Consider the following 14876-nt stretch of genomic DNA (forward strand, 5'->3'; position numbering starts at 1 on the left):
CCAGGGAACCCCCAGCAATGTCACTTTATAAGGAGTTTCAGAGTTTGTAGGAGTTCAGTTTTCCTCATGGGAAATAATTGGACAAAGTCCAAAGACAAGCCATGGTTATAGGGTAAAGCCAGGAAAGTACCAGATCTATGTCCTGGTCATGGCCAAAAAAGCAACCAATGCCAGGGATCCCATTAAAGAGCATCGGCTCCTGTGGAAGTAAATGATGATAGGCAGTTTGGGCGGGAGATTCTGCAACATTCCTCTTCTTTAGGGATCAGTATAGCCACGAGGACTATTTCAGGTATCTCTCAGGACCTGGGGATACATACTCATGGTGCCAGATACTGAGGATTCAATTCAGCCCATGGACTGCTGGAGAACTTAACTGGAGCAGGGCTTCTTTTACAGGTCTGCGACAGGCATCCCATAGCCAGAGACTTGAACCATTGATTAGTGATGACCCAGATGGATGAAAAGCAGAATGATGCATATACCCTGGAGGAATACACACCAGACAGAAGCAGCGAAGAAGTCACCAGGAATGACGCAGGGATCCGGACAGCTCAATGGGCAAGTGGGGGGTAGCCAGCCAACAAAGAACAGACTTAGATTTGGAGCCATGGATGAAGACAACCCAAGATGGCCTTAGACCGAGCTGAGGCAGAGTAGTGGGGACCCAACACGCATCCAGGCCAGGGAGACACCTCACCTAAAGGCGCTTGGTCCAGGGGTATTTCTCAAGAAGGGCAGCGCTGCAATGGCCAGGAAATGGTCACAAGATTGGACGGCCAGTCCAGAAAAGAGGAGCAGAGGGAGGAGGAGGAAGAACATAGGATGGATATCCAGCAACTTAACAAGGAGCCAAGAGCAAACGCAAATGAGCCAGCGTCCAGTCAATATAGCCAAATCATAACCATGTGAGCAGAAATCCGTCCTTCAATCATCCCTCCAGCAGTCCTTGTTAGAATTTGAGGAATTGACAAACACATTCACTCGGGGTCTGGCCTAAGTCACATCTCCATTCACCCACCAGGCAGGCACACAAAGGTTTTAGCAGCAAACCAATCAGTCTGGCCCTTAAAACCACCAAGCACAACGGTCACCCACACAGGATGTGTGGGGGCATTTATAGGGCACACAACCAGGCTAAGTCAGTTCAAACCAATCTTGAAGGTGCAGGGACAGGGTCTGTGTAAGCACACTGCTGTTGTAAGCCCATGTCGCGGTCCATGTAGACAAGAGGTTGGCCCAAAACAGAGGATGGGAATAAGGATTTAAAAATGTAGGAATGCCCCACTGCTTACCATACAGGTACACTGGGCTACTAGTGCATTAAAAAAATGACTGCCTCCCCGGGGAACCCAAAACTAATTTACAACATCGCCTACTCTGCAACACACGGATAGGTTAATGAACATCACCCCTAGGACCTGCATTGGGTGCTTAAACACCCGTGCCCTAGAAACCAAATGGGCTGCCATGCCAACACATCAGAAAAGGGTTGCAGTAGCAGCAGCACTTCAGTAGCAGTTCCTCTGACCACTAAAGTAAAGCAAAAAAAATACCAGGGAAGCCAGCGAAAAGAAAGAAAAACGTTCAGGGGTCCCATAAATTGGGACAATGGAAACCCGAAAATGGAATTCTTCCCTAGCACCTCTCCACGGATTAATGCCCCCTGATTGGGTAATAACCTTAGGAGTGCAGTTATTCATTTACTGCACTAGTAGCCCAATAAGTGGAAGCTCTAGAGTGCTTATCCGCTGGTAAGTTTGCCCATACACAGAGATGAGCTTGATTTGAAGGCATGCTGTGGGGCTAGGCCCACTGTGTGCCGGTTGTTGAACTGGTCTTCGGCATGGGTGAGGAGGGAATCTTCTGTTTCATAGCGCGTCCGTCTCTGCTTGCCTCTAGGCACCGTGGTTTCACTCCCCTCTATTTTCTCCCTAATTAGCGGCAGCACGATGATCACAGTGTCTGGGACAAGCCTGCTCACCATCCAGGAGCCCCGGGTTCGAGCCAAGTATGCCGACATTGAAAACATCAACGTAAGTCTTCTCATTTTCACTGTTGCTTCTCTCCAGCATCATGCACGTGGCATTGCAGTGCTTAAGCTGTACGTCTGAGACCCAGGGCTTAATTTAAGGCTGCCCTGGTCGCTGCAGTAAGCATAATGTCTTGGCCGTCTCTTTGTTTATTGCGCGTGCACCATGTGCTGCAAGCGGAAGGATATTGAAATGCAGTTTCCTCTTCGATCACAGGGATGGGGTAGAACCACAAACTAGGAAGTGGTCTGCCATATCTGCAGACGCGCAGCCTCAGGCAGGTTGTTGAGGTGGGAATTCCAGTGTTTTGAACAGCAATCATTAAAGGCAAATTGATTGCAGTCTATTTAACTTTAACGACAGCATTAATATTATAGGATTCTGTACACAGTACTAGTTCATACTTGTGGGTTTTACCTTTGTTCTACGCTCAGTGAATCCTCTTTTCAATATTATTTCATTTTAGCATCCGGGATTGCTACACTGAGGGGTTAGTTCATGGGTGACGGTTCACCTGGGGAGACATGAACGCTGTTGGGTTTATCCAGGAGAGAATGCTGAATATACTTATAGTGAAACTGTGGTTTTCAGTTCACTGAAATACTTTTTTTTGCTACTTCTCCTTGCTTTCAAGTTGGTTTTAGATTCAATTGGGTGATTAAGGGGTGAATACGACTGGATGGATTTCTACCAAGTTGTCTTTTAGCAATTTCTTAACGCGTGATTTCTTTTGTACTTAACCATTTCGCAGTGTTTTCTTGAACCTTCTAAAAGGTGTTAAGACTCAACCAGAACGTGGCATTAATGGCTCCTGCAGCTTGATTTGTTCCATGTGACGAAAGAAAAAGCAATATTAGTGATGAGGAGTGTATAGTAATACAGGAGGAGATATGTAAGCAAAAGTCAATCTTATTTTGGAAACTTTGCTGCAACATTGGATGTCAAGAATTCCGTGTTGTTCATGATTAGGAAGGTTCCTTTGATAGATGCAACCAGCCAGGATATGGAGAAATTGAAAAACCAGTAGCAGGACCATAAAAAGCTATGTCAAGGTATAATACATAGATGTGAAAGAGAATGGAAAACAACTGGAATTGAGGAGAGAGCTATGGCATTAGTGGATATAGGTGCTCTGGAGGGACACAGAGGTCTAGATACCAGCCCCGAATCCATGACAAATTCAAGTAAGTGAATAGCACAGGACTTCTTCGTTATCTGCGGCATAGATTTTACTCTGTTCCTAGCACAATTATGTGCCATAGAAAAGTTTAGTCCAGTGTAAAATCTGTGGAACATATGTAGATCATTTAGAGGACAACCATTTGGCATGGCCTTATGACCTTCCGCCCATGGGAGTGGTACACCTGCAATATGTCCCTGAGGAAAAAAGACATGCGTCTTCCATTGCATGTCAGTGAAGAAAAGCACATTTCGTGGTAACCTCCCGCATCGCTCAATGAACGGGAAGCTGGGGTATTGCCATCTTAAGCTGTCTTAATGAACATGATCATATGCCAAATAGAAGGGAGCCAGTGCACAGAACAGGAACTCTGAACAACACACAGAAGACATAAGTAATATGCCTGTCAGTAATATTTCAAAGGATTATATCAAAGCTAAGTTCATGAAAAATTGTTTTAACTTATGGTCACCAAATGGGTCTCAGTAAGATAACCTAATTGAATTAATCTGGAATGATCTAGGAAGAATCTTAGCTTTGTTATACACGTTTTGCATGCCTTTATTACACATATATATAATAATGAAAACATAATGATGTAACTGGGTCAGTGAAATACAGAAGAGTTTACAAAAACAGAATCATTAAATGAAGTACAAGAATCATAGAGAGATTTATGTTGACACATTTAAATTCCAGATTCCTATTAGTGTGACAACTAATTTCATGCCTCCTGTATAAAGTCCCACCCAGCAGTTCTGGGCAAAAAACAGTGTATTTCTCAACATTTGAAATGTATTTAAAGAAGTAGAAACAATTTCACACAATGGCGGTCTCCAGCTTTACCTCATGGAAATCACCACCATTTTTTGGAATGTATTTCCCCTGCCTGTATGAATCTCTCTACTGATTTACACACAAACAAAACATTCACTTACAATAAATTGTGTTGGGGAGGGACACGCACGTATGCCAGAGGGACACTGGAAGTCTGTGGACTTGGATGGCCCAACACCCTCCCCCACAGAGGACTCTGTGAACGGCAAATTCACACTGAACTGCAGTTTATTGCAGGCAAAACCAACAGGGATCAGCACAGGAACAGAGATCATTTGTGCACATCATGCTCGTCCTCTGCTCGCAGGCTGGTTTTCCTCCCAGATGTCATCAGCACTTTGTCACAACTTGGGCCTCTCTCCTGAAAACCTATCAGGCCAAGTGATTGGGTATTGAGTATTCTATTACCTATATAGGACATTATAGATGTTATTCTACTGGCCCTCGCATGTTAGGTGGCTGGCCTGTCCCGTCCCCATGACGTTTATCTTCTACATTGTTGCAGAGTAATGCTCTTGTCATTGGCCCATGTCTCCCTTCCATCCACCCCTGGATACTAAACTGTGATTGGTCAGTTCTGTCGCCCACAGGCCTGGGACTTGAACTAGCTCACAGCACCCTGTGCACTTCTTCAAGGTGATGGGAATGGCTATTTGTCTGCATTGTAACTTGTGTACCACCTTTCGCTCATGAGAATGTGCCTCGGACGTTGCTACAAATGTCACCGTTTGTGCTTGTTTTCAGCTGGGAGCGGCTCTTTCCCACTGTCGATCGCTGTCCATTGTCTGCTTCAGCCGCGTCACGTGTTCAGAGACCACAAATTTGAGCCTCGCAGCTCTGAATTATGAGGATTTATTCGTATTTTCTGCAGCTGGTCCCTTTGTCGTCTGGGTATTGGAATGCCATCCATATCTCTTGACGTTGGCTGTAGGTCCTGTCTCGCCCGTCTTGCTCTCTGTCCAGCCTGAATCGACTCTGTTCATCTCTAGCTCAGAGGCCTGAGGCCTGCTGTAATTTCCCTAAATCTTATAATGGGGTTCCTACAGTGTCCATGCTATACTACATTTCCATAGGTTAGCCACACTTGGCTCTGTCGGGTCCCATAGGGGCTCCTGCAGTTCCAGAGGATTAGTCATGTTTAAGCATCAGCAAGCCTTGCTCGGGATCTCTTGTCTTGCGATTTCTGCGTTGCTGTGTTTGGCTAATGGCAAAATAATAAAAGCAGTGACAAGTCTGTTTATGTACCTGTCCTCCAACTATAGAATTGTATGCTCGTGTTGTTCATGTATTTGAGTGCATGTTTGTGTCCCGAAGTGCGGATGGCATGTGTGCTTCATGTTGAATGCTGCTATGTCGTGGTGTTTCTAACAACATCAGCAACATGGCTTCTTGGTGTTTAGTCCAAGCTGTCCATACAGGTGTCTCGGATCATGACCTGTGGCTCTTCATTCACGCATGGATAGATCTGTATGTCCTTTGGTCAGTATAGCTGGCTGAGGGGATACCTCTCAAAGTATTCTCAATCATGGGTCCATTAGGAATTCATCTGAAATAGAATGGGTGAGGGCAGTGTTTTCTGGCCTTCTTTCTTGTCATGAATTTAGTAGGAGGGCTGGGGTGGTGGCAGGCTTCCCCATCCCTCTTCATTTGTCTCTATATATTATACTATAAATGATACTATACATAATAATACACTCCTGCTTTTATCTAGACAACACAATGTATTTCAATGATAAAATTGCAACTTTCTGGCCAGAAAATGCACTTTTCAATTGAACTAATTTTATTATAAACTTGGTTTCTTCTGTACCAAGACAGGTATGATATCAGAGAAAATGTACTTTTACAAACCACATTTAAAACATATTTCTTTCACTTAGCCCCCTTTATAAATGTGGGGTTTTGAATGTATTGGCTATCTGCAGGTCATTTAAATGTAGACAATGGCGAGCTTGCAATTGGCTCCTGTGGGTTTCGATTCAGAAACAAATGCTCTCAGGGAACTTTCACTCTACTCTGAATACACATGTCTGGTTTTCTCAGAATATGTATGTGCAGCTTCCAATGAAGAAGTGCGCAGAACTTTCAATATACAGTTGTGTGTGTGCAGCCTTTCACTAAACATGTGAGTTTTGTTTTCAATCTATGTATGCATGTGCAGCTTTTAATTGTGCTTGCCTGTGTAGTCTTTAGTCTGTGTATTTTTGAACTGGAGATGTAAACTCCTCCACTAATATGTACAATATTAAAACCCCCTTTCCCTGTCATGTTACACATAGGACTTTCTTTGCATTCAATGATAAGGGACTGCAGGGGTTTAACACTTAGCACTATTCTTAGTGAATAGAACTAAATCCCTATTCTAATTTATGTTGCACAAGCATTTACTTTATGACAATGCCTCTAAGGGAGGCAATTATGCATATTACTATCGTAGGCAATTGGGTGTCATGAATACACTATGTGCCAAATAATTCTACACCGACTCAAGCCACTGATTCTGTTTTAGCAATTCTGCTTTTAAGCGGCACCAAAATGCATTCAGCTTTAAATCTCACCTCTCAATGCAAAATACATTGTGCTTTAAGGAAAGAGCACCATATTTAAGACTGAAGTGTTATCTTTGTCCCTTTAGCTTTTCCTTTTACCGCAGACCACTTTTCCCAGGATTTTACCGTGTATCATTCAGGGACCATCTCAGGGTTCTACTTACTTTGAAGTGCAGCTTTTCATTTCTTGGAGAATCGGTAGGGATCCAGCCAGTCTGCAATCACTGCATCAGCAAGCTCTCCTAATAGTGCACTCTGTGCAAACCAATTTAAAAGATGAGCAAGTCATCCCTTTCTCAGTGACATCTGTCTCCAGTCAGCATGGGGTTCATTCATGCAGGTGGATTCAGCTCCCTCTCTAGTCAGCTCTCTTCAGTTACATCCAGACAGTCTTCTATGTTTTTCTCCACATATTAATGATCCTCCCTATGTTCTGTGTGCCTGCAATCATGTCTCTTTTGACTAGGTGTGTGTTTTACCAGTCCCATGACACAGTTGGGAGGGCACACTTACTCCAACTGAAAAACTGGCAATTTTGTTTTTATCCCTTCATTTCTGATGTGCATGTGTGAAATTAATAAAATCAATATCACTGTAATCTGTAAATCAGTGCGCACAATCGCATGCATGCAAGATTGTGTGTTAAATATTTCAGGAGGTGCATGTTTTTCCAATTTCTCTCCAGAATTTCCAATGTCAACCCACAAGGATTGCATGTGTGGTGAAAAGACATATTTTCTATTTATGTTGTGCAGTTTGTCCCATGTCAGTTGGAGCTTGCATCACAGAGCTGTACTTTTTTTTAATGATTAAATATTTGATCCAAATTTAGACCGAAACCATTTTGACTATTTGTACATGAAGAGTATGCCGACATCGGTCAGAAGATGGCACCGAAGATAGTTGGGAAATGTGCTGTTTTCCATTTTACTGATATAGAAAGCACAACAGTGCTTCTGTTTTTGGAGCAAACAACTATGTGAATTTAATTAGGTAGACAACTGTGGAAACAGTATTGAAGCAGAGAAATCTTTCATGAATACAATAACGAGGCAGCAGGTCTCATGATTGGATTCCTACCCTACGGTGCGGTCATCTGGTGTGAGGTGAACACTCTTTGATGGTTTCAAGTTCCACCTAACAATAACAGGAATATGGCTTGGCCTGTTTCCCCTCAGGTTTAAAATACATAGCAGCAATACTCAAAGTAAAACACATGCAATGGAAAACAAAATGGGACATTATATGATACTTTTTCAGTAGGACCTTTTACATTACTTTATTTAAAATTAAGCATTTGCTAAATAGTCATTTAAGACACATGACAAATTTGTAATATACAAGGGGATTTTCTTGAGGTTTCAAGCCCTGAACCTTTGTCCTCGGGCCTACTGTGTGTGTACAGTACTGACTTTCCTGTGCTTTTTTCTGCATGTTCTTCAATACTAATCAGGCAATAGTTGAGGACATCTGTGCATTCCAGTTGTGCCTTCAAAGTATAAAATCAGACATTGACATTGGTTGCAATCTGAAATTCACTTTCACGCTATTGAAAAATGTTCTTGGGCGCATGGGCATTTATTCACACCTTGCACTTTTAACCAGCATCCTTTTTCTCACGACAGCAAGAAAGATGCAAAATCCAATAGGAAGTATACATTTGCGAGTAGCACTTCTCTTGCTCTTTTAGAACGTTTTTTCTCTGTTCACTTTATTTAGGCCATTATCTGTTGCATTTTCCCTTAGAGCAGTCAATACAGGTTACACTTTAAAAACATCATCACATCAAAGAAATTGAAATATTAAGCATAAATAATACAGTGAAAGATACGCAAAGGGTGGTGTACATTGATTGTCGTAACCTGGGATGCCTATAATGCATCGAAAGGAACCCAGTGCTATTTGAGCATTTAAGTATTTCAACAATGAGGTCCATGAAAGATCCCAGTTAAATGAATATAATCTCAAATGCCTATCGTCTACTAGTTGAGGTCTATTTACTGTGGTCAATGTACATGTTTCATTTTACAACAATGATTGTTGTGCCTTCATCAGAACCATATACCTTTCTTTGTTCCCGATGAAGGTGAGGAAATCAGTGTTGTACCAAGCCCTCCATAAAATGGAAAGACGCCACAATAATATTTCGACACGCTTAATTAGTGCCTGTTTATCGTTAGAAATATGGTTGCTATAAAGAGAGATACTCTGTACTTACGTTCCAGGTACCTGGGCTGACGAGGGGGTCACACAGCCAGGTTCTCAATATGAAGGAATCCCATATAGGATTCCCTTAATAGTGTAGGCTTGTAGAGACCAGTCAAAAACCACCTTAAAACATGGATATTAATAAGCCAGACCATCATTATAATTCAAGTTCTGGTGATAGAAATAGGAGAGAGTTACCTGTATTAACCTTATATACCCAATATAATTCCAGATGTGAGCAGATAATGATATGCATTGATTTTTATTCCTATAATTTAAGAAGAAAATAAATCCACTTGTTAACCAAAGAGCCAGAGAATTGGATTAGGGGCACTGAATCATAGCACCAAGGAAATTAAAGCGAGAGGGAGGTTGGTTAAATAAAAATACCTGATTACAGCCTAGGAGTTGTTATAATAAGTTTACAATAAATAGGGAAGTGTTAAACGCTTAGAAATTTGAAGCAAGCGGTTCTGTAATGAGAGAGGGAAGAGTGGACAATAGCCAAAATGAATGAAAGCTTCTCCGGAGCAATGCATTATCCTTGGTCAAATCAATACAAATTTGAGTCGGCTAACCAAGGCCCAAAAAGATGTGCTAGCATGTACTGTTAATTACAAAGCTTGTTAAGGAACGTATTGCAAAAATGTCAATGTTAATAGCTTTGCTGCCCAAGCTGGTATTGTTACAGCAGTGAGTAATGTTGTATGTGAAAACTTAACACTGGCTGGTGTTCCGTCTGTACATTTGTACTGCATTGCTCCAGACATTAGCAAAGGAAAACAGTTTGTTGAAATCCAGTAATCTTAATCTGCTGGTACCATGACCAATGACGCAATGCTCTGATCCATGTGCAGTCATGTTTTGATGCTAGTGGTGATGATTCTACATGCACGAGTTCACACATCCTGGGACTAGAATGCCCACTGAGAGCCTGACACTCTTGTTGGAGCTAAAACATGAAACACATCTTGAATTTAGAAAGAAATACTTACAGCTTGCTGCTTTTTAAAATTGTGAATCACTATAAAAGTTTAACACCCAAAGTATGACATCTTTATTTGTTTTGGATAAGCTTCTTAGAGATTTAGAATATTTCTAATACTAGCATTTGCGCGTGAACTCTTAGTTGATGAAACCTTTTAAAAATACTTGTACAATGTAAACCTCATTGGGAAGGTACATTCGGATGGTAAAGCAGCCATCCACATTATTACTTTAAACAACTTGACACAAACTTTGTGAGGTTAGTCGATTTCCTATTTCCGTTCATCATTACAACAATTTCTGGTCTCTATAATTGTACGTAGCATGGTCTGTGGTGTTGCACCCATCGTTTGTATCGGCTGCGGGTTCCTATTTTCATTGTTTCTGTTATCGAAAGGTCTTCAGTTGCAATAGGAATATTTTTTAATCAACAACCAGATTGCTACTTTTTAGTCTTTAGTAAGGCAAACGTCTGCTTTTTGTTGCACCTGCTGCCTTGCACCTATGGCCAGCTATGCAAGCAGGATGCACTGACGGAGTCCACAATCAAGGCTTCAGACCATTGTTAACTATGGAAGATGTATATGTGGATCTTACTTCCAGTCATTATTTTCAAATCCATTGTTTACGTAAACCCGAGTTGAATAAAAACAAATCCAAACCACTCTATTTGCTGCTCCGAAGATCTCAACACTCCAGGTATGATAGTACGTGGTTGGGTCAGCGGTGCACACCATTGTGCATTAATTGAATAATTCATTTTCTGTTACCGAACATCTGTTCTCTTGCCCTCAGTGGGACAAATCTAGTGGGGATGTGATCTTTTGCTCCAGCTACATAAGCACTCTTCCCCTGCTTCATGGAATCCCAGAAGGACATTGCAGTCTTTTATTTTTTCCACGGAGCATCCATGGCCTGCTGCAAAACGTGGCAGGGTTGGGTTATGAAACCCCAGCCCCTACCATTGGCCACTATGCCCTAATTTTACTCTTTGCTACGTTGCATTTACTAATCTCCAATATTTCCAAGATAGTTCCAAATAAAGTCTAAAGGCTTTTAATATCTGCCTCTTATCAAGGTGAGAAGGGAGACTATGAAACATCATGTTTTCTTTTTAATTTGTCCATCTGTTTTAGAACTTCTATCCCTTTCACACAGGATTCATTGGCTGCCACTTGCTGTAGAATTTCTCCAGCTTCATGTAGGACCTACACGCGTGCATGCACTCTTTAAACTGCCAAGGCACCAGTGATAACTGCCACTAAGAAATAACTATGCCCCTGGTACTCTGTTAGCCAAGTGTCAATGGAAATTAAGAGTAAATTAAGGACTCTCACTGGTCACCACTCGCGCTATGTGAATCCCTGTCCCCTTTACCATTGTGCCACAATCCCTCCCTGGACAAATGCAGGTTAACCATTCACTTTCTCAGGTCAGTCACCCTTACTGCTGTTGAGAATGCTGTCTCCCAGACAAATGCAAAGGTTGTCACTTTAATCTTTATTGAACAGATGATTTGAAGATTTGAAGAAAAGATTAAAATTTCAAGGGTCTTAATAGTACAAACAGAAAACCAAAGGATTAGGTTTGACAACAATAACATGGGAAATTAACAGAAGAGAAACAATGAAGACATCACCTTAGGATCATGGTCCTTTGGCCTTTCCTCATGCTTATGAGCTTGCAGTCGAGCCTAGGGGCTGACAATAGCAGAGCACTGCTGTTGAAGTGAGTCACCCATTTGAATGTCTTGAGCTCTAAGGACACTCATGGAAACGGTTTCATGCCTATTGGCCAAGTTACTGTTGTGTTTTAGGTCATGTGTAATTTCATGTACTGATGTAATTTCTCACACGGGTACTCTTGTGCACGTTCTGTGTTACTCAATGCACCAATGCATGGACACCAGTCATGTCATCCACTAATGTCTCGGACTACATGCAGTTGTTTATGTACAATTCTTATTTTGTATTAATTTACCGGTTCAGCATGGACAAAATGTCTAATCTCATGTCGCACCCCACAATTCCGGACAATAAAAAACAGTGAGTTCGTCAAAATTCGAAATTTATTTAAAAGAATAAAGCTTTACCAAGGAAATCATTATAATGTTATAGATGTATGAACAAACTGTGAACAAAATTAATTTTCCCTGAATTGCTCTACTGGTTTAAACCCAAGCATTCATTTCCAGTCTCAAATATATGTATATTATACTCTAATAGACAATAGGAAAATACCATCATTCGATGTTTGCTTCTATTTAGACCACACAATAGACTTTGCAACTTTACGACCAGCGCATGGATTTACTGATATAAAAAAATTCAAAAGCACTTGATTTTCTCCAGTATCTAAACAAATATGTAACAGAGAAATTACTTGAACATTCAATATTTTAAAAGAAACATCCATTCTACTCAGCTGTGCTGTATACGTATGGGTTGTGGATGTGTTTACTATGTGCATGTCATTTAAATATAGACAATGACCAGCTTAAATATGACTCACCCATGTTTGAATTATGAAAATTATGCTCTCAGAATAGTGGAATCTTCTGTGAACGGGTGTGTGTGTTCTTTTCAAAATGTTTGTACAGCTTTCAAAGAGCTTGTGTAGAAAACCTTCACTGTATATGTGTGCTTGTGTGTTGCTTTACATATACATGTGTGTTCAGAATTAAATGTACATGTGTGTGCGCGCACGTGTGTGCATGTGTGCACTGCTTTCAGTCTATTCATATTGAGTTTTCCTTCAGCTCAACAAGATTGGCCAGTAGAAGTTTTCTTCTCCAGTAAAATGTGCATTGTTCAAACATCCTTTCCCTGTCACATTACGCATGGGTCTGTTTGTGCATTTAATGATTAGAGACAGCAAGGATTTTTCAATTTTTCACACGTTTCCTAAAAATAGGATGAATTTTCTGTGCTCATTTTGTTTTTTCACAAACACATCATTTATGACTAGACTCAACCCGGCATTCAAACGTTTGCGTGATATCACTTTAGGCAGTAGTGTGTTGTGAATACATTGTGGTTTATGTGAATCTCTGTCGGCATGAGCCAAGGATTCCATTTAATGGTTCTTAAGTTTACAAAAACATTCTGCATTTAAGTAGCACCAAAATGCATTTCAGTTTCAAACCTCACCTCTCAATGCAAAATGCATTGGTCCTTAAAGAAATGACATGTTGATTTATATTCAATGAAAAAGGGGAACACAGGGCATTATATCTAATACTAAACATAGGGCTTTAACACAACCTTTCCCTTTATTCCTAGCCCCTTTATTCCCCTTTATTCCCAGGATTTTATACCATGTATTATTTAGGGACAATTTTGTGGTTTCTCACTTTTGAAATGTGGTTTTTCATTTCTTGGAGAATAAGGCAAGCTCTCATTTCAGCTGTCTATATGAAAACAGTTTTCCAAGCTAGGCTGGTCATCCCTTTCTCAATGACTTTGTTCTCCTGTCAGCATGGGGATCAGACATCCAGATGGATTCAGCTCTGTCTCTCTGACCACCTCCATTCAGTTCTATCCAGACAATCATCTGTGTTCATCTCCCCATATTAATTATCCTATTCCATGTGCATGCAGTTATATACTTTTGACTCCTCATCTGAGCTTGTGACAAAGGTGTGGCTTTCCCCGTCCCATAATCTACAAAGGGAGTGGTAAACTAACTTGTAGTGTTAGAATGGCCATTTCAATTTCTGGACATAACTTTGGATGTGAATGTGCAAGGGTAATACAGATCAATATCACTAGATTCAGTATATCAATGTGCGCAATTCAAGATGTTCAAGATTGCAGTTTGTAAAATATTTCAGGAGATGCATGTTTTACTTAATTGTCTCCTAATGTTTTCATGACACCTGTAATGAATCAGGCCTAAGACTTGGACACAGAGGTATTATGATGATTGCTATATACTTTTATTAAAGTAAAATAAGGGTTGGAGAAAGACCTATCTCTATGAGGGGTTTCCATACCTCAACTAAACTAAAGGATGTCAGTGTCAGAATGTCCAAAAATGAGTTCTCCACCCGGTGTCCAAAATCCTATCCTGACGCTTACATGTTAAACTCAAAGAAATATGTAAAGGGATAAAGACTTTCAGCTTGCCATCTGGCTTTTCCAATGTTCCAACACAAAGTTCCAAAAAAGGTGTGCAAACAAATGATCAAAGTTCCACAATCCTCAGGAGGGGGGCTTCTTTTAATCTAGGAAGAAGCTGGGAAACTCAGTTATATTCCCAGCATATGTCATTAACCAATCCAAGGGATATGGCTTCCTTCCCCTGAATTTCACACCGTCGCATGGATTATTTTCTACTCTGTGCTTTCCACACTATTCACCTTTCCTGCCCAAGAGGAATGATTCCCTTCCGTTGGGTTTCCGACTACCCCTAGGCCTTCCTACTATACCTTCCTGCCAGGATTTTTCTATTTGGGTGCGGGTCCCAGACTCTCAATCACACTGCCTGGTTTACTCTCCTGCCAGGTATTTCACAATCTTCAACACCATTAAGGACACAAGAGGGTATGCCTTTTCCCCAAGTACCCCTTTCTTCTAGTCCTTCACTGTTATTTATTTCTGTCCTTTAATTCCCCCAAGCACTGAGATCCGAACGCTTAGTATACAAACTGTGGGATTTTGTTCCCCACTTTCGGTGAGTAGTATGTTCCCAGAGCACAACCCGGTGTCCCAACCCTCCACCGTGGACTGACCGGTGTTGTGATGGCTTCCCAGACTTCCCCGCTCTCCCTTGGGTTCTTCTCTGTGTTTGGCTTCTCGTCACGTTACGAGACGCTCTGCCTTGCAGCAGATGGTTGTTTGCCTGATGCTCCAGCTTCCCTTGCCGGCACAAAGCTTTTCCATTGCCTCGTGTCCCAGTTTGGTCTCTCTGGTGCCCTCAGGGATGTATCTCTTGGTCAGGTTCTGCTGTCCCTTCTCTCCATGCCTTGGCTCCACCTCTCTCTCCACTCTCTGGGTTCGCAGCCTGGGCTAGGGAGATTTCTCTGCTCTTGCCTGGAATCTTTGTACTCGACTGTCCGGCTGACCACTTGGCTTCTCTCCC

The 14876-nt window shown here is 41.5% G+C and overlaps 1 protein-coding gene across 1 annotated transcript in view; it reads left to right on the forward strand.

The window, feature by feature from the left end:
• The window catches only part of PLXNA3 (plexin A3), a 677771-nt gene that overhangs the window by 592156 nt on the left and 70739 nt on the right, over nt 1–14876 (forward strand). The window contains exon 17 of the mRNA XM_069645473.1: nt 1943–2036. Within this exon, the coding sequence (XP_069501574.1) occupies nt 1943–2036 (94 nt within the window). The remainder of the gene's footprint in view (nt 1–1942; nt 2037–14876) is intronic.

This window comes from Ambystoma mexicanum, chromosome 2p, assembly GCF_040938575.1.
Source record: "Ambystoma mexicanum isolate Mex_15411 chromosome 2p, UKY_AmexF1_1, whole genome shotgun sequence".
Classification (NCBI taxonomy): Eukaryota; Metazoa; Chordata; class Amphibia; order Caudata; family Ambystomatidae; genus Ambystoma; species Ambystoma mexicanum.